Below are 20,920 nucleotides of genomic sequence, written 5' to 3'. Positions count from 1 at the left end.
AATCCCAGAGAGGTTAAGAAACCTGCAAGTGGCAGGCTGGCTCCAGAGCCTGTGCATTTATTCGACCACCATGCCACAGTCCCTTCCCCATGGCATGAGGGGATTCTCTTACCTTTGAGCCCTGTGTAAAAGCTCCTCTTGGGATTATTCCTGACCCCTGAGCCCTTATCCCTACATGGTAATGCCAAGGAACACATTGAAAATGAAAGAAAAATCCCTGCTGATTTGAAGGCTTTGACTTACTACCTGCTAGCTAATGTGACCTAGCTTTTATGATTTGAAAGAAAAATACCCAAATGAAGTCCTGATTTTTCGATAGTACTTCCTGTAGAGATAATAACAAAGTGATGAACTCACTGGAAAATGTGTGTGTGTGTGTGTGTGTGTGTGTGCGCGCGCGCGCGCGCTACAGGCTCCTTCCTCTTCAAAAGCAAGCCCTTGCCAAACCTGAGGCCAGTTCACAGACAACACCCTCCACTAAATTTCTCTGTGGGGTGCACATATAAAACCCAGGCAAGGAAAAAACCACAGGCAATAAAGTCAACAATTTTAATGTCTAACAGGACTTCTAAACTAGAAAGGGATGTAGACTGGATGTGAGGACAAGTGGGTAAAAGAACTAGCTTATTAAATATTTGTTTCCAGTGTCGGGGAGAGAATGTGTCAAGGCTGGAAAGAGAGGCAGGGTTATCTTGGGACAGTGGCTGAATGAGATGCTCCAGACGGGGTGCCTGGACCTTAGGAAATAGCGAGCTGGTATATCAGAGTTGGGGTCAGTGTGTGGAGACTGGGGAACGGAAGGGTCAGGTCAAGGCTGGCCTCACAGGCATGTGACCAGTGCACTCAGAAGGGTCCAGCATTAGAAATTCAATGCTTTGCTGTTGCTGCTTTCTCAGTGATGGTGGCATACGTGCTGAGGGCTTAGTGCCCGGGCTCCTGTGTGCCGGCCTCCCAGCCCCCACTCTGGTTTGGGCTTATCGCCTGGTCCCCTGCTGCCCCTGGTGCTAGGCCTCCTTCTCCCCACCTAGCCTTGGTGACTGCTTCTCCCTTTACCCTTCAGGAGGGACTTGGGGTGCATGTTGGGAGTTGTGGTAAGAACACTCCCTTGGTGACACCTGGCCAGAAGGCTGCAGTAGGGACTGCCAGGCATTTGTGGGGTTATTGGGCATGCACCTGTCCCTCTCCTACCCCCATTCAGATACAGTCTGTCTCAGTTGAGAGATGGCCATCCCTTGGAGTTTGTGGGTTGGGATGGCAGGCCCATGGGAAGGGGAAATTGGCTTTTCAGCCCTTGGGGGTGGGGCCAGAGGTAAAGGGCTTTGATCCTGATGCTGACACTGATGCCAGAGGGTTCTACTGCAGCCAGGAGGGAGAAGGGAGGGTCTGCACTCAATTGCAGAGTGCAACGTTAAACAGCCAATACTTACTGTGACAAATTGAGACAGACGCTGTGGAAGGAGAGAAATGTTTTATACTTAGGCTTCAATGTTTCTCCCCTCCGCCCAACCCCTGCTTACAAAAATAGGGGTTTCATCGTTTTTGTTTGTTTTTGTGTTGATCAGGCCCACAGAGAATGTAGTTGGTGCTGGATGACATGTGTGTTTTCAATAGCCTTCCCTCCCCAATTCTCACTGAAATTAAAATAAAACTCTCAGAAAAAGTTTCCAGCAATGTCTTCCTCCATGGAATGTGTCTTTGAAATGCCATTCTGGAAAAATGATGCATTTTTCCATCAAGACTCATTCAGGAAGCCATGAGGAGTACAGGACTATAGCAGAGCCTCTGGCGGCAGTGGAGGGTTGGGGGGTGGGGTGGAGCACACTGTTGTTAGAAAAAGCCCTCTTTCCTCCTCCAACCCTTTCTTCCCACCTGCTTCTTCCCCACATCCTCTCTTTCAGCCGCAGCTGGGTCTCCTTTCCTACTGAGAAGCTCCGCTCACTGCAGAATGGGGGTGCGGGGCTGCTTGTCATTGCTGTCATCCATTTCAAAAGAGCTTGAACAACACCTCTTGTAGCAGAAACACCAAAGAAGGCTGTCAGCTCCCTTCAGAACAGATCTTCATCTGAACATTCTGGAATCCCACCATTGGAGGCTGTTCCTAGCCAGTTTTGCATTAGCAGTTGCTCTGTGGTATCCTTCAGCCCTTCCCATGGTCTCAGCCTGCTGGAGGGGCAGGGCCTGTGGGCCGCTTCCCAGAGGCTAAGGGTATGGCAGGATGTCCCATCAAGGTGGGGATCCGTTCAGTAATAAACTGATTTTTGTAATGGTTCTGGAAATAATTGCTCAACAGTGTAGGATTTGCTTTAAACTTTTCAGGTGAAAGAGAAGGATAATCCTTACATGCAAACCATGTATTTATTATAAGAAAAAAACTTCAAAGGGAAAAAAAAGGTGTACAGGCAGGCTGATCAAAGAATAAGTCAGCAATTAAACTTTCCTGGCTTTTTTTTTTTTTTTAAAGGTGATTTACTTTTGCTATACCCAAGCCCCTAATTATTTTTTCCTTTCTCCTTGAAAAGCCTTAGCTCTTGCATCCTTCTGGCAATAAAGGCTTGGAGGAACAGATCCATTCATTCTTTCTGAAAATGTTTGCCTTTCCATCACTATGTTTCCAAGTTGAAAGGCACAGAAATGAACAAAACATGAACTGAGTCTGGATCAGATTCTACGTGATGTTCCATCTACCACATCTTCCTACAGGGGCTTAGAAATACTCTAAACGGTGGAGGACTTTTATTCATTAGTGAGGATTCATAATTCTATAGGCTTCCATTTGTATGGACAACTAAGGGCAAAAGCTAGTAATCTAAGTGATTTATTAAAAATTATTAAACTCATATTCATAAACTTAGTAAACATAGTAAATTTCATGCACTACTGACCTTAGGTAAAACTACTCTGTCTTCTATTTGAACTTTTGGCTACCATGAACCTTCGCAAGACTGTAAGCTAACATATACCTAAGCAGACATTGCTCTTTACCCAGTTTTCTAGAAAAATGCCGCATCAGTTTTTTTCCCATAAGGATACCAAACTTTCTGAAGGGGTATCAGCGATGTTTCTGAGTGGGTCAAGTCTATCAATTATTATTCTTGCTTTTTAATATGTAATTACTTGAGGGTCAATTATATTACTTTGTGGTGAGATTTTGGTGCTGGTAGTGGTTGTTACTCTCCTCTGGAAGGATCTATCTGTTTCATCAACCATATTTGAGCTTCTCCTTTTCGAGTAACGGCTTCAGGATGGATGTGAACTGCAGTTCAAATATGAAGCACTTCTACTCTGTTGCTGAAACTGATTGGTGTGGTATCAGTATGTTGTTGCTACTTTATCACTGGAACTTGAAAATGGGTGGGGTGGGAGCAAGGCTGGTTACTCCACTGGAATTTAGAAATTACCGATGAGGTGCCTTTCAAGAAATGAGCAGACAAGTAGCATTTACTGTCTTTTTATATTCTAACTCCCTGCCAGATTGGACACCTCTCTATCTCAATGAGGCTCCCCTCTCTTCCTCATGGACCAGCAGGCCAGGGATAATGTCTGCAAGTTTAGGCAAAGGCAGCTGAGGTAGAACAGCAGAGCCAAGGACCCTGGCTGGAGCTCTGTTTGCTTCTCCCCTCCATGGCCACACTCTGGAGGTTTTTTTTTTTTCTCCCCAGAATTGACTAGCGGGTAAGTGGTGGAACTCTCTCTGCCTGGGTTTCAAACACAGGGAAGCTTTTCAAGGGGATTTTTCGAACAGACATTACTCAGTGTTTGTGTTGACCAAATAAGCCACAGGAGCTGTCTGCCAAATGCTAAAAACTAAAGGGAATTGATTGTACCCGTTTAGGACAGATTACAGTTAAGTGTGGCATGTGGACACTTGAAGATGCAAAGAAAAATTGATATTAATGTATGGAGACTTCCCTGGCCATAGTTGTTGTTTTAGGTTTTATCAGTGATTTTATTCTTTTTTTTTATGTTCTTATTTTTGAGAGAGAGAGGGACACAGTGTGAGTGAGTGAGGGGCAGAGAGAGGGGAAGACATAGAATCTGAAGCAGGCTCCAGGGTCCAAGCTGTCAGCACAGAGCCTGATGCGGGACTAGAACTCACGAACCGTGAGATCATGACCTGAGCCCAAGTCGGATGCTTAACTAACTGAGCCATCCAGGTGCCCCAGTGATTTTATTCTTGATTTATTAGTAGTATTCTGATGTGCCACATTGGCATCTAATAAAAGTACTTCCCTTACTTTATCAAATTCTAAAGTAGCTTTAACTATAAAATCACACCATTCTTTTATAAAGAATTAAAAAAACAATAAAGCCGTTGATTAATGACACTGCTTTTGCATCCCCTAGGGCTTTTATTTTATGCTCCCTGAAACAACTTCCTTTGCCTCATTGATCCATAAATTTCATATTATCTGTTTTTGTAAACAGATACTTTATTTTTTTTTAAATAAACTGTGGGGCGCCTGGGTGGCGCAGTCGGTTAAGCGTCCGACTTCAGCCAGGTCACGATCTCGCGGTCCGGGAGTTCGAGCCCCGCGTCGGGCTCTGGGCTGATGGCTCAGAGCCTGGAGCCTGTTTCCGATTCTGTGTCTCCCTCTCTCTCTGCCCCTCCCCCGTTCATGCTCTGTCTCTCTCTGTCCCAAAAATAAATAAACGTTGAAAAAAAATTTAAAAAAAAATAAAATAAATAAAATAAACTCTTTGTGTTAGAATAGCTTTACAGAAAGTTGCTCCTATAGTACCAAGAATTCCTATATACTTCAACTTTTCCTATTCTTAACACGTTAATATTGTGCATTTGTTACAACTAATGAACCAATATCGATATGTTATTAACTAAAGTTGGTACTTTCTTTGATTTCCTTAGTTTTTACTTAAGATCATTTTTCTCTTCCTGGAGCCCATGGAGGGGAACCACATTGCATTTTGTCATGTCTCTTTCAGATCTAGTGGACCACATCAATTTCTTTTTACTTTTGATGAGAAGTTCTGGTTAGATACTTTGTAGAATGTCCTTCAATTTAGTTTTAACTAATGTTTTTCTCATGGTTTGACTGGGGTTTGGAGCTTGAGCAAGGAAGATATTACTTAAAAAATGTTTTTAAGTAAGATAAACAACCAAAATAGAAAAGATTCAGTAACTGCTAAATATTTTTCACCTTGGGAGTCTGACCCTTCTGTGTCAACTTTTGACTCTGGGTTCTCAGGAGCCTCGTTTTCCCCCAGCACACCACTCTCTGTTCCAGTAAGAGCCCCGGTGAGGCAGCAGCTTTGAAACCCTTCTCCGCTGCAATTCATTCCAAATCACTGACCCTCTTCAGCCAGTTTTGAAACTTTCAGGGGTGCCTGGGTGGCTCAGTTGGTTAAGCATCCCACTCTTGATCTCGGCTTGGGTCGTGATCCCACAGTTCTTGAGTTTGAGCCCTGCGTCCAGTTCTGTGGTGACAGTGTGGAGCCTGCTTGGGATTCTTTCCCCCCATCCCCCTCTCTGCCCCTCCTCTGCTTTCTCTTTCAAAATAAATAAATAAACATTTTTAAAAAATCTGTCAGTTTCTTGACCTTATTAGGACAGGCCTTAGGTAATGACAGCAAGGTCACAACTTGACCTATTTGCTGTTCTTCTACCCTCTGATCAGGTACCTACGGGCCAAATTTCCAGCAGGGGCCAGCCCAGCCTCTCAGAAGGGTCCTTTGTGTGAGCAGGACTCTAGCTCCACGTCCTGTGTTCTCCTTGCTGGGTTTCTAGGACCCAAGTTCTGCATCTCAGGAGACTTTCTAAGGCCCCAGTTAGCTCAGGAGGGTGAAGATTTCAGCCTCTTCCCCTGGGGACCCAGAGGCAGGTGTCTCTCCCTCTTGGCAAGGGAACCAAAGAAAAAGCATCACTGTTCTTTTTAAACCTCTAAATCATAGTAGGGATAATTCTACCTATTCAACCTCCTTTTTTTTTCTTTTTTTTTCTTTTTTTAAGACTACAAAAATCTAGTTACTGACAAAAGGTGTTTATGGACTGTGTTTAATAGACTTAAAGTCACCTGTAAATTCATTTTCATCTTGAATCCCTTCTTTGGACCTTGAAAGGTGTCTGAGGTGATGTCCACCTCCCGTAACCCAGACCGTTAAAGCACTGTAACAGTTTGTTGCGTGGCCCCTCTCCTGCCAGAATAGAGCCTGCACACCTTCCCCAGGTCTAGTCTCTAACAAAACCTTTGCCAGCCAGCTGTCTTCAGCTCATTGAGATGGTGGTTCTCTACACCTTACGAATTCAGGAAATAAGGAAAGGAATTAGGAAAGGCATTGGGCCAAAATATCCTCCCTGCTTGTTGCCTGATGCCCTTTCTGTGTGTATTTAGTAGTGGATGTATGCTTTTCCCATGTAATGAAAATAGAATGTGTCATGAGCACAGGCACTGTATTAACATGAATTCACTCACAGTAACTTGGAAATGGTTGTTTTTGTGATCCTCTCTGAGAACAAGTGAAAATAAGTTTGAAGAGGACAGCCATTCTCAGTAAAACAAGGAGGCACCTCAAAAGGGAAAATGGACATAGAAACTGAAATCTGGGTCTTGGTGAGCAAGTTAGTTCTAATTTATAGTTCTGGTAAGTTGGCCTTGTGTGTAAATACTCCAGTAATGCTTCTAACCCACTGCCTCATTTTAGTCCCCAAAAGAATACATAATATAGTTGATTATATTCTTGTTTCCTAATCTACAGTCTTAGATGCTTATTAGAAAAGCTGAGGGGCTCCTGGGTGGCTCAGTCTGAAGGGTCTGACTCTTGATTTTGGTCAGGTCATGATCTCACAGTTCATGAGTTTAAGCCCCACATCGGGCTCTGAGCTGACAGTGTGGAGCTTCCTTTGGATTCTTTCCCTCTCTCTCTGCCTCTCCCCTGTTTCTACTCCTTCTCTAAATATATAAATAAAATTTAAAAAGAAAGCCTGTAGCAGGTTATGAAATGGAATCCTAGGTGCACCTGGGTGGCTCAGTTGGCTTAATGTGCAACTCGATTTCAGCTCAGGTTGTGATCCCAGGGTCTTGGGATCAAGCCCTGCATTGGGCTTGTGCTGAGCCTGGAACCTGCTTGGGAATCTGTATCCCTCCTCTGCCCCTCTCCCCTACTCATGCATACTCTTTCTTGAAAAAAATTTTTTTGGGCGTGCCTGGGTGACCGACTATAGCTCAGGTCATGATCTCACAGTCTGTGAGTTTGAGCCCCACATCAGGCTCTGTGCTGATAGCTCAGACCCTGGAACCTGCTTCTGATTCTGTGTCTCCCTCTCTCTCTGCCTGTTCCCTGCTTGCTTTCTGTTCTCTCTCTCTCTCTCTCAAAAATAATAAACATTAAAAAAAATTTTAATTAAAAATTAACTTAAATCTTTTAGTTAAAAAACCCCCAGAATCCTAGTGTAATATTTTTAAAAATAATGAAAAGAAAAAGGAGAATTAAATGTTAAACTAGGGAGAGTTACTCAATAGGAATTATGTGCAAAAAATTAAAAAAAAAAAAGGAATTATGTGCAGAGTACATTCAATAAAGTTAGGTCAGATGTCTTAAGATCTATTTATCATATTAAGGAAAGATACCCTTGAATCCTTACTTATCATTAATAATTGGTATTGACATGAAAAAATGCTCAACATCACTCATGATCAGGGAAATACAAATGAAAACCACAAAGAGATACCACCTCCTACACCAGTCAGAATCGCTAAGATAAACAACTCAAGCAACAACACATGTTGGCGAGGATGTGGAGAAAGAGGATCTCTTTTGCACTGATGGTGTGAATGCAAACTGGTGCAGCCACTCTGGAAAACAGTATGGAGGTTCCTCAAAAAATTAGAACAACCCTATGACCCAGCAATTGCACTACTTAGGTATTTATCCAAGGGATACAGGTATGCTGTTTCGAAGGGGCACATGCACCCCAATGTTTATAGCAGCACTATCAGCAATAGCCCAAGTATGGAAAGAACCCTAATGTCCATCGATGGATGAATGGATAAAGATGGGGTATATACATACAATGGATAAAGAAGATGTGGTATATGTATACAATGGAATATTACTCAGCAACCAAAAAGAATAAAATCTTGCCATTTGCAACATCGTGGATGGAACTAGAGGGTATTATTCTAAGTGAATTTAGAGAAAGACAAATATCATATAACTTCACTCATATGAGGAATTTAAGATACACAGCAGATGAGCATAAGAGAAGGGGAGCAAAAATAATATATAAAAATGGGGAGAAGGGCAAAACTTAGACTCTTACATATAGAGAGCAACCTGTGGGTTGTTGGAGGGGTTGTAGGTAGGGGGATGGACTAAATGGATAAGACGCATTAAGGAAGACACTTGATGGGATGAGCACTGGTGTTTTACATATGGGATAAATCACTGGAATCTACTCCAGAAATCACTATTGTGCTATATGCTAACTAACTTGGATATAAATTAAAAATTAATTAAAAATAAAAAGTAAAAAAAATTGGTGTTGAATTTTGTTAAATGACTCTTAGTTACCTGTTGAAATAAGTATACTTTCATTTTATGATACATTTCTGGAATAATCTACACCTAGCCATAGTATGTGCTGACCGATTCTACTTACCAATATTCTAGGATTTTTTTTCCATTGATATGTGTGAGTATCATGAAGGGAAAAGTTACTCAGTGGTACTTGTTAAAGATGGTTGGCAAAACTTTATTTGAGGGGAAATAGGGACCACTACAATGGGGTCTTGCAGCATGGGAGAGAGATTAAGCTGCATTCTGAATACAATAAGGAAAAGTGAGTACTTCTAGCCATGGAACAGGGTGTGAGTCAGTGGATGGAAAATAACTGAGAAGAAACATGAAGAAGACAGGGGGAGATTCTGGCTCAACTGACCTGACAGGACTCTGGCTAAGGGCAGGCTGGGGTGATCAGAGGATGGTGGAGGTTAAGGAAACTCATTTGATGTCAAGTGTGGTCAAGTATGGAGGATAGAGGATCCTGCCTAAACTATTTGAACAAAACTCTTGATAAAATCGGACCACACAGAAATGAATACAAAACCCCAAGACTCAGGGCCCGGTTGAAAAACAGCTCAGTTTTGGGGCGCCTAGGTGGCACAGTCGGTTAAGCGTCCGACTTCAGCCAGGTCACGATATCGCGGTCCGTGAGTTCGAGCCCCGCGTCAGGCTCTGGGCTGATGGCTCGGAGCCTGGAGCCTGTTTCCGATTCTGTGTCTCCCTCTCTCTCTGCCCCTCCCCCGTTCATGCTATGTCTCTCTCTGTCCCAAAAATAAATAAACGTTGAAAAAAAAAATTTTTTTTTTTAAATAAAAGTTTATTTTGTGGAAACGCGCAAGGCAGAAATAAACCTCGCTATGACCTCATTCTGAAGCGGTGTCCTACAACATACTTGTCCTCTAATAAACATGTGATAATTGACATTTATCAAACAGGGCAATGATGGGAGGATTATTTGCATTATCAAAAAATTTAGTACTTTATAAAGGATTTCAATAGTACACTGTCTTAAAAAGTAAGCTTGTCCCAATCCTTCACCTCCAGGGCATTTGAAATATTAAACAAATTAGATGTAATTAGTCGACAACATGATATAGGCTTAATTACTAGGAATGGAAAGTTGGTTCAAGTAACTGCATTCTACACAAATTTGCTGAAATTGACATTTTAATTATACACATTTTCTAAATGAAGTATATTTTGGCATGTGTTGCCAGAATTGCTGATCAAGCTACAGTGTATATATTTCCAGGCTGCTACAATCCCACAAAGAATTTCATAGTACATAACTGAAATAGAAATTCTGGTTTTTCTAGTTGTTTTATTTTTCCATCTCTGTGTTCCAAACCAAGTGCAGAGTCTGCTGAAATACATGAATGTTGGAAGCTTCTAATGAGCAGTGAGAGGCAACATAACTGCACCCAGCTCCCCACATCTGTTCCAATTTGTAATTGACTGTAACAGCCTGTGCTTTATGCAAAATGACTGATCATAACAAAAATTACTTTTAAATTGCTCATGTAACCATATGTCTTGGATCATGGCACTATCTTTGGCTTCTATGTATGTTATTGTTCTCATGTTTCTGGACTTTGTTTTAAAACCACTGAGGCATAATTGAATTAATGTGCATCAAAGAGGGAAATGAAAGGCTAGGTCTGAGACTCCACCACAGTGAGGGTAATTTAAGAAACATAGAGATTTACCTTTGTTTTCTTGGCTCCGGTCACCATCTCATGGTTCCTGGGTTTGAGCCTCTCATTGGGCTCTGCACTGACAGTGTGGAGCCTGCTTGGGATGCTGTCACTCTCTCCCTCCCTGTCTGCCCCTCCCCTCCTTGTGCCCCTCCCCCTGACCACCCCTCAAAATAACTAATCTTCAAAAAAACCCCAAAAAAGTAGGGGTGCCTGGGTGGCTCAGTCAGTTAAGTGTCAAACTGCGACTCAGGTCATGATCTCATGGCTAGTGAGTTCAAGTCCCTCATCGTGCTCTGGGCCAACCGCCTAGAGCCTGCTTCGGATTCTGTGTCTCCCTCTCCCTCTCTCTCTGCTCCTTCCCCGCTTATGCTCTGGCTCTGTCTCTCTCTCTCTCTCAAAAAATCAACATTAAAAAAAGAACATTAAAAGTAAAAGGGCATTTTGAGGACTAGATTAAGATAGCCGTATAATTTGCAAGGCCAAATGCGACATAAATGGGAGGCCCTTGTTTCAAAAAACAGGAGAAAAATGTCATTAAAGATACTAAAATATAAAATTTTTCCTTTCTTCGTTTCTCTCACCTTGTGATATCATTTTATTTGGTATTTGATGCTATTAAGTAAATTAAAACTATACATCATTAGCATGAACTTTGCCAGTTATCTTTACCTTGTGCAATGCTAATTTTAAATGCAAATTTGGGCCTTTAGCTCCTAAGCAGAGTCACTGAAATGCCACACTTTGTTCTTGGTAGTTCATACATGCACACGTACTTCATTCTTACCAGAGGACTGGAAGTGCACAAAATTAACTGCTCTTTTTACTTGACTCCTTGTCGCGTGGACATGCTGCCACAACCCTGCCCTGGACTTAATTATGAGTGAGGAAAATGTGAAAATTGGGGGGAATTGGGCCTTGCTCTGGTTTCCCCTTTGCTTCTAGGTCATCATTTTCAGTGGAACTGGTTGGCAAATAGGGTACAACTAACATGAATGAGAAAGGATACTATAAGATTGTTCTGCCATTGGCATTGAAATGCCATTTCCTTCTTTCTGCAGCGAAGCCAGTGTGGGTTTGATTGAACAGTGTGGCCTCTCAGCTCCCTCCGCACCCTCTCCCTCAGTCCTAGATGCAATAGATTCACCTTGTTTTACCTTTGAGTCTTGCTGAATCCCCTTGCCTCAGGGTGTAGTAGGATTCTCACACAGAGTTGTAACACCTAGGCTTTTCTTTGCAAGAAGCAACTTTATTCCTGCCAGCACCGCTCACTTGGGTTCGTACCCAAGGAACTGAGCCCCAAGCACCACATGGCATAGTTTTTTTTTTTTTAAATATATTTTCTACTTCTTTTTCTCCCATATATATGGTAACACACAAACGTGTAGTCTGATTAAGTGGTCTCATGTTACAAGGTTGTGAGGGATATTGTCCCGTATGCGTGTAGCCAGGTTGCCTTGAGGTTTTTCTTTTCCTTAGGGAGGGGACCCTACCACAAGGGGTCCCTCAGAATGCTATACCAAATAAGGCATCTCAACCGCTAAATGTGAAGGAAAGAAAGCACAGGAATTGCATACGGTTCCTGTCTACTCACACATGTGCTTTATCGTCCCTTCAGGCTTCCCTCACAAAACACAGATTCAAAGATTTAACTATTAAGAATTTCAAGATGGTGACAGCAGGGCATGAAACCAAGCATGAGACCCCTCTGGACATGGGGCCCTGCTTGATGGTGCATGTTGCAGCCCACAAAGCTGATCCTGCCTCAGTAACTTCATCTACAAATTGGGGTGATGATAGTATGTATCAAGTAGGGGTGCCACGAGGAGTAGTTAAGTCACACATGTGAAGTGCTTAACAAATAGTCTACACATAGAAAGTACTGAATATGTGGTACTTTTTTAATATTTGTTCCTTTATATCCCAAATAAAATCAGGAAATGCATTATATTCTTATTAGGGACCTTGATTTAGGTTAAGTGTTCCTTGTATAAGCTCCTCTAAGCAAGATAGGCTTTCAAACACAAGATCTGAAACATAATGAGTATTCCCTTATCTGTGTTGTGGTCATGAGGTAATTATCAGTAAGCAGCCAAAGCTCTGATGTCAGTTCAAGAGGTTACCTGGTTTACTTTATGGAGTGTAATTACTGTAGCAGGTTATAACAAATAAGGTTGTATGGAGTGTCCAGTAAAAGACAAAGTCTCAAGTCATTAAAAGTGGCTGAATTGCCACATTGTCTGTATCCGAGAAGAAGGTCAGCTCTGTAAAACCTTAGGCAGAGAAACCTCTGTTCCAAACTCATGGAGAGGGGAGCTGTTTGCACTCAAAATAAAAACAAAACGAAGATGTGAGGTCTGCCTGAGCAAGCAGAAGTGAACTCTTGTTGACTGCAGCATCCAAATGAAATTGGGTATAGAATGAATTTCAGGATCCAAAGTTACTGAGGAACTATTGTAGATAAGATTCATCAATCAGTCCAGTAGAAGTGCTTAGGAAATGCTAGTTAGTATGCCCAATGTGCATTTGGCTTATTTGTATATATTAAAATCAACCATCTTGGAAACATCAATTAAAAATAAAAAAAAAAAAGCTTTTGGGTGCACCTGGGTGGCTGAGTTGCTTAAGTGCCTGACTCTTGATTTCAGCTCCAGTCATGACCTCACACTTGTGAGATTGAGTCCTGGGTTGAGCTGAGCATGAAGCCTGCTTGGGACATTCTCTCTCTCTCTCTCTTTCTTTCTGCTTTTCCCCTGCTCACGTTCTCTTTGTCTCAAAATAAAATAAACATTAAAAAATTTTTAAAAATTATTTGATAAATTATTAGTTCCTGATGTAGTGCATACTGATTGTTTAAACATCATTTATTTAAAGGCTAAATATTTTTAAAAGATTTTCTTTATTTTCCATTGGCATATTTTACTGAAAGTATACCAACACAAAATGGTGACTCTATTTAAAAATTGCTCATGAAAAGGATGGGTTGAGTATGATAACAGGCTGAGAAATTATGCAAGTAGGATAAAAAAAAAAGGAACATTAAGAATATTCATATTGTGGGGGCACATGGGTGGCTCAGTGGGTTAAGCGTCCAACTCCTGATTTCGGCTCAGGTCATGGTCTCACGGTTTATGAGATCAAGCACTGCGTTGGGCTCTGCGCTGACAATGCTGAGCCTGCTTGGGATTCTCTCCTCTTCTCTCTGTCCCTCCCCCTCCTTCTCCCTCAAAATAAAGAAACATTAAAAAAAAAAGATACTGATATTAACAGAGAAGTGAGCAGTTTCAGATCACACAGCATGTGAGACCTTGTTGTGTCTTATGAAAGTATGATTTTCCTTCTCTGATTCTGAAGCATCAGAAGAGTGTGAAGAATAGGGTTACAAAATGGGTATGATCAGATTAAAAGAAAACCTCTTTGGGGCGCCTGGGTGGCGCAGTCGGTTGGGTGTCCGACTTCAGCCAGGTCACCATCTCGCGGTCCGGGAGTTCGAGCCCCGCGTCAGGCTCTGGGCTGATGGCTCAGAGCCTGGAGCCTGTTTCCGATTCTGTGTCTCCCTCTCTCTGCCCCTCCCCCGTTCATGCTCTGTCTCTCTCTGTCCCAGAAATAAATAAACGTTGAAAAAAAAATTTTTTTTTTAAAAAAAGAAAACCTCTTTGCAGAGGAAAGAATTGATGAAAATGTGACATGAAATCTGTGTCTAGCAAGATTCTTTTAAGACTTCTCCCCGACTCCTGTCCATTTGGTTTTGAAAATCTGGATTTAATATTCATTTAAAAGACTTAGTGGACTGAACCTCAGGAAGTATTAACTTTCTGAATTCCTGGGTCCTGTCATCCACTGGTACTGTGGTTATGATGACTAATTCTGGGGAACGTTGAGTCAGGACATGGATGTACTGTCGTGAATGTTGCTCCTTCTCGGAGAATTTTACTGAAGAAATAATGTTAATCATTTCCAGATGCAGAACCGAAGTATCTGATTGTTGTGCGGCCTGCCCCTCCTCCAAGTCAAAAGAAGTCATGCTCAGGTATATTTTGTTCATTTTTAAGCTTTTATTAACTTTAAGCCATGCCTTCTCATTTCTACCCATGGAGACCAAGTGCACTGGAGAAGCCTTAGGAGCATGGATTAGAATATACAGCGCAGCAGGCCCTGTGTCAACAGATAACCCTCCTTGCAAGTATTATGGTCTGGTTGTAGAGACTGCTTGGGACCTTCTCCCAGCACCACTACATACAAACGTGAGGAATTTAGGCAAATTACTGGACATGTGTGTACCTCCTCTCCCCTGCATACAAGGGCCGTTGTGAGGGTTAAAGGAGTTGATGCATGTGTGGCCCGTAGCACAGGGCCTGGCCCACAACAAGTGCTCACATAGAGTTAGCTCCTGCTAGCCTGTTTCTACTTGGCAGTGTGTGAACCCATGCACTATTGTGCTTTCCGGATCTTAAGGGCAAAATCTGATGTCTAACCTTTGTTAAAGGAGACTGTTCACATTTCAAAAGCGTAACTCATTTATAGGCATGTTACATGGGTTGGAACTTGGGTTTTACTTGACTCCTCATCTCTTCCTTCAAAACCTCTTCTATTCAGTCGAACAAATAGAGCAAGGACTGCTTTCATGAAACAATAGCAACACAACACAGATACTCCCAGGGATGGGGAGACATGAAACAGGAAAGTAAATGCCATGTGGAATAAGTGAGGAGAAGCCTTTTCTACATGACTGGAGAAAGATTAAAAACCTTACATTTTCCAATTTCACTGCTAAAATTGCTTGTCAGATCAAATAAGCCACCCTTGCTGTAAGAGGCTGTAGAGGCTGTGAATATGCTTTTACTGTCTGGTATTAAATCTCCCTAACTGTAGATACGTGAGAAAAAGGTTTGGTTTTCTCTTTCATTTTCTAATGTCAATTATTCTTTACATATTTCCTAATCATGTGTCTCTTTTATAGTACAGTAAATGTCAAACAACAAAGGGTCTCCTTTGTTAGATCTTTTTAAAAAAATTTTTTTTTTCAACGTTTATTTATTTTTGGGACAGACAGAGACAGAGCGTGAACGGGGGAGGGGCAGAGAGAGAGGGAGACACAGAATCGGAAACAGGCTCCAGGCTCTGAGCCATCAGCCCAGAGCCCGACGCGGGGCTCGAACTCACGGACCGCGAGATCGTGGCCTGGCTGAAGTCGGACGCTTAACCGACTGCGCCACCCAGGCGCCCCTGTTAGATCTTTTTAAAGGGTTGGCATGGAGGTGGGGGGAGCATACAGATCTTTAAACACACTGAGCAAACCTCCCCTTTGCAGTTGTGAATCCTGTCCTCTGGACGCATCAGCCAAGCCAGTTACCAGAAGTAGGTTGCCACAGTCCCCTCCCCTCCTTCGGTTGTTTTTCATGTCTTTTTTAGAGAAGCAGTTAATAGTCAAGCATTTTGACAAACACGAACCCCTTTTCCTGGCCCCTTAAATTATCCCAAAGCATCAGGGAAATTTCAGTTACTCCTTATAACTTGTAATGATAGTCACCATTTCAAGACTTTATTTCAAAATATTTAATAGAGTCAAGAAGTATTAGTAAGGACCCATGGGATTCTGGCCTCACATTCATCAAACTCTTTCTTAATACAAAAACACAAAGATGTGTAAGGGACGTCAAAAGAATGATTACAACTCAGTAGCACTTTGTGGGGACTTGTATGGCACTGGTCTGGAAATTATTTTTCTCTTTGTGATGATGGGCTCAGGAAATTGTTTCATTTTGTTCAGGATATACTGTACTACCCCACCTTTCCTTTCAGGCAGCGGGTGTAATTTTTTTTGGTAATGTGAATTTGAGAATGATATAATGACTAATGTATTAACTTTGATTCATTTTATATTTGCATTTACCACATACATTTTAATCACTTCTGTATCAGATCGATACTTAGTGAAATAAATACTTTCTGGTCTTGTAGGCTTTAGGTTCCCTTGGAGAAAGGAAAATTTATCTTTTGTCTCTAAATGGCATTATATTCATACATGGTGAGCTATGCCAGTGATATAGAAAAAAAAAACAACAACAACAAAACAAAGGTACAGTTCAGAAGACAGAAATTTGAGTCTTGACCCTACTCTTGGTATGAACTTGGATACCCTTGAAACTTAGCTCGGCCTTAGTTTTCATTTGTAGAATGAGATAGTGGTATTACATTAGGGAGAACCAATCAGGGGCTAGAAAAGGAATATCAGAATCCCTTCAGGGCTTTTTCAAACAGCATAAACCTCTCACTCTCATCAGGTTCTAATCTACCCTCATAGGCAGTCAGACTTGGACTCTTGGAATCATAATAATGCTAGGTAGTATCATAGGTGGAACTGGAAAATTTTATAGAGAAGGATAAATGCATGTTTACAACAAAATAACAGCTATCCTTGACAATTATTTCAAATGTCTTTTTAATAAATTCAGCTATGTTACAAGGAAACAATCTGCCACTACTTGGTTATACATATTCTTGGCTAAGAAGGGTTTTCACCACAGTAACAACTGACAGAACTTAAATCTAATAGAAGCAGCAAGCCTGACAAAATTGTCAAGGGCATTTGGTTCAGGTAACTTTCACTAAGCTCATACAAAGGGTACCTTCCTATTAGTTCCTATTGTGTTAGATTAAAATAACACAAATTCTTCCTATAGCAAATACAACAGGCATTTCATGAAATGAAAGACAGGGTCCAGTGAAAATATAGAATGTTTTATATTCTGCATAATTTTATTAGATACTGTATTATTTTATTTACAGATTTTTTTTTTATTGAGCCAGTGTTGGTTTCCATGGCAAAGAATCTTCATTCCTCTTTTGCACTGTCCCCTAATCCTGAAGTTTCCAATATTTTTTGAAAATGCAAATATCTGCCCCTTATATGCTGGAAGAAGATCTTAAGTGGTTTGTCACCATCTCTTGGCATTGCCCAAATCCAATTAGTCCCATCAGAAGAACCATGATTCCTTTATTATCTCCACTCTCCCAGCATTATTAAGAATGTGTAAAAAAAAAAAAAATGCATACATTTTCTATATAGAAACTAACTGTAAAAAAAATGCTTACTGTAATAGTATGACAAGGGATTTTTATGCTTCTAAATTGGCTTGAAAAAACAATATAACCTACAAGCTAGATGTTAAGCTTTCTATTCTTTGATATTCTTTCACACTAGTTCATAGTCTTGAGTAGGGGATGGGGAACCAAATATACTTTTATTGTATCTGTAAAAGAAATGGAGTGAATCCATTTGCATTATTCATTTCACTGGTAATAGCTAAGACCTTCATATACATCCCTAACCCACAAGAAATAAACCTAGGTATGACTGGATATAATTTACATGCCATACATTACCCATATATGCACACACACACACACACACACACACACACACACACATATGCATACACACATAAATCTCAAAATAATATTTTGTTGGGTTTATGCTTAAATTCATGGGCACAAAATTAATAATATTGGTGTGCTCTATGAAAAGACACTGGATGGCTCACATTCTTCATCATCTTCCTGAGTCATTTTTATGCATTTTACCCCAATATAAAAATAAACTGTTACCCGTATGTTACCTCCGCAGGTAAAGCACGCTCTCGCAAACCTCTCCAGCTGGTGGTCGGCACTCTGTCACCAAGCTCTGTATTCCTGTCCTGGGGTTTCCTCATTAACCCACACCATGACTGGACATTGCCGAGTCACTGTCCCAATGACAGGTAATTCATCTAACAAAATATTTTTTTAACCTGTAAATTAGCTCTTGTTTTTGTTTTTGTTTTTGTTTTTGTTTTTTAAGTAATCTCTACACTCAACATGGGGCTTGAACTCACAGCCCCAAGGTCAAGAGTCACATGCTCTATCCACTAAACCAGCCAGGTGCCCCCTACCTCTTGGTTTTCTGGTATCTGTACATGCTTTAGAAGAATGTATAAATATCAGGGGTATTAGCACATACAGATCACCCATTAGCTATACAGGCTGTCCTAAGCGTGAGGGGAATGAAAATACTAAGTGAGGGCCCTTCCCCATGAGGAAGTTACTACCTACCTGAATAGAAAACACACGCAAGCATTTTTTCTTTCCAAAGAATAAAGTACAAAGGAGAATGAGCCAAATAGCAATGGGGAATTTCCGTGAGAAGAGTAATAAAAGCTCAGAGGATGAGGCCCAACGCAGTTAGGAAAGATGGTTGAAAGTTGGAAATACTGATCTTTGGTAGGAAGAGGATGGATCTTTGATTTGACAGTTGAAGTACTAGAAGCAGTAGTTTTCAAAGTGTTGCCCCAAACCAAGTAGCACCAAAATCAGTTGGATTCACTTCTCATGTTCAGAAACTCTGAAGGTGGGGCTCAGTAATCTGTGTTCTAACAAGCCTCTGGAAAATTCTGATGCCCACTTAAGTTTGAGAATCACTGCTGGAGAAAACTAGAGACATAGACACAGGGAGAGATGTAAACACAGGAAAAAGCACAGGTTTGGAAATGAAGCTCCTATCTTCCTGCACTGGACAAAATAAGAAATATCTAATGTATTTTCAAATGATTGCCATTCATCCATCCAGCACCTATATTTGGTATGGTCTGTACTGAATGCTGAAGCTGGGATAGACAATGGTTGTTTATCATAAGTATTTATTACATTACCTTTAAAATTCAAAACCTCAGGGGCACCTGGGTGACTTAGTTAAGGGTCCAGCTTTGGCTCTGGTCATGATCTCACAGTTTGTGAGCTCAAGCCCTGCATCAGGCTCTGTGCTGACAGCTCAGAGCCTGGAGCCTGCCTTGGATTCTGTGACTCCCTCTCTCTCTGCCCCTCTCCAGATTTCTGTCTCTCTCTCTCAAAAATAAACATTAAAAAAATGTTTTTAATTGAAAACTTTGCATCTGACAAGGATTCCAAATTCTCTTCAACTGAGGCATTCTATGAAAAAATTTTTTAAAAAAAGTTAAATGGACTCAAAGTGATTTTTAAATTTTAAAAGTTTCATCCCACTTTTATTTTTTTAAATTTTTTAAGAAGTGTTTATTTTTTTGAGAGAGAGTTAAAATGTGAGTGGGGGGGAGGGGTGGAGAGCGAGGGAGACACAAAATCTGAAGCAGGCTCCAGGCTTTGAGTTGTTAGCACAGAGCTTGATGCAGGGCTTGAAGTCATGAACCATGAGATCATGACCTGAGCTGAAGGCAGACCCTCAACTGACTGAGCCACCCAGATGCCCTCATTTCCTTTTTAAATAAAAAATGTGTTATTGAGGTATAATTTAAATCCAATATAATGCACTATTTGATCAGATATGAAAAATGCACATAATCATGTATTCTATGCCCCATCAAGAAATAGAACCTTTTCATTCCCCCAGATAGTACCTTTCTCAAGAAGCAACCACTGATTTGATTTCCATCACTGTAGATAAGTTTTGTCTAATCTATAATTGTACATAAATGAAATCATACAGCATGTTATGTGTCCCTTTGTTTTCATTCCGCATGTTTTTGCGATTCTTTCATGACATTGTGTGTATTATAGTTCATTCCTTTTTTTTTATTGTTTAGTTTTGAGAGAGAGTACGAGTGGGGAGGGACAGAGAAAGAGGGGGACAGAGCAGAGAGCACAAAGTGGGGCTCAAACTTACGAGCCTCGAGATCATGACCTGAGCTGAAGTCTGATGCTTAACTCACTGAGCCACCCAGGCACCTCTCATTCTTTTTTCACTTCTGAGTGGTATTCTGTTACATGAATATTCCAGAATTTATTATCTAGTCTTTTATTGGTGGGTACTTACTTATGTCTTGTTTTGGGTTATTATGAATTGAGATTTTATAAATGTTTTTCTTTAAGACTTTGTAGACCTGTGTTTTACTTTCTCTCATATAAATATTTAGAAGTGGAATTGCTAGGTCACAGGGGAAATGTATGTTTAACTTTTTTTTTCGCCTAACTTTTCCATTTATACTCCTGTAAGCAATAGGACAATTCGGATTGTTCTATGTCCTCACCAGCATTTCATGTTGTCAGCATTTTGCATTTTCGCTGTTCTAGCATAGCAGCATCTTACTAGAGTCTTAATATCCACTATTACTTTTCATATACTTTTGGGCATAATCTCTTGTGTAGTGTTTTATTTTTATTTGTCTAAATTGAACCAAAAAAAGACCTTTAAAAATGTTCCTAAGTTCTCAAGAGTACCTTGCATATGACTTTCATTAGGAAATTTAGACTAAGAAAAAAATTAGATTTTCCTTCACATGTTCATAGTTCTGAAGGAAGAAATTATTGGAAAAACCCATGTAGAAGATAGTGCCAAAACCAAATTTCTTGAAAAATAAGCTTGAGATGTTTCAAAGAAACTAAAATGTTCCTTTATCACCCACCACTAAGTCCATTAACTTACTTTGTTTGGAAAATGGACTCTTGACAAAATAGGCTTTCATGTGGTAATTCCAGCTTTTACTGGATTGATCCAGGGTACCATGCTGAGAAGGTTAACATTTACGGATTGCTTTCTTACTCCTTTTCAGTTTCTTGAGTTTCTAATTTAAAGACAGAAGGGGAAACAAAAAAAGGAAGCAAGGAAATGTGGAGCTCTTGTAGCAAAATGAAGCTGATTTTAATAGTTACTTAACTTGCTTGATAAATTCATGGAGTTAACTAACCCACAAATCCATAGA

At 40.8% G+C, this 20,920-nt stretch overlaps 1 protein-coding gene across 42 annotated transcripts in view; it reads left to right on the top strand.

Annotated features, from left to right (window-relative positions):
* The window catches only part of ABI3BP (ABI family member 3 binding protein), a 266,973-nt gene that overhangs the window by 77,936 nt on the left and 168,117 nt on the right, over positions 1 to 20,920 (top strand). For all 42 annotated transcript variants that reach the window (XM_040484350.1, XM_040484344.1, XM_040484370.1 and 39 more), the window contains exons 3-4: positions 14,173 to 14,241; positions 17,839 to 17,971. In XM_040484350.1, the coding sequence (XP_040340284.1) occupies positions 14,173 to 14,241; positions 17,839 to 17,971 (202 nt within the window). The remainder of the gene's footprint in view (positions 1 to 14,172; positions 14,242 to 17,838; positions 17,972 to 20,920) is intronic.

This window comes from Herpailurus yagouaroundi, unplaced genomic scaffold, assembly GCF_014898765.1.
Source record: "Herpailurus yagouaroundi ecotype Mexico unplaced genomic scaffold, PumYag 162, whole genome shotgun sequence".
In the NCBI taxonomy this organism is placed as follows: Eukaryota; Metazoa; Chordata; class Mammalia; order Carnivora; family Felidae; genus Herpailurus; species Herpailurus yagouaroundi.
The sequence above is the reverse complement of the archived record's forward strand: the minus strand, read 5'-3'. Positions and strand labels throughout refer to the sequence as shown.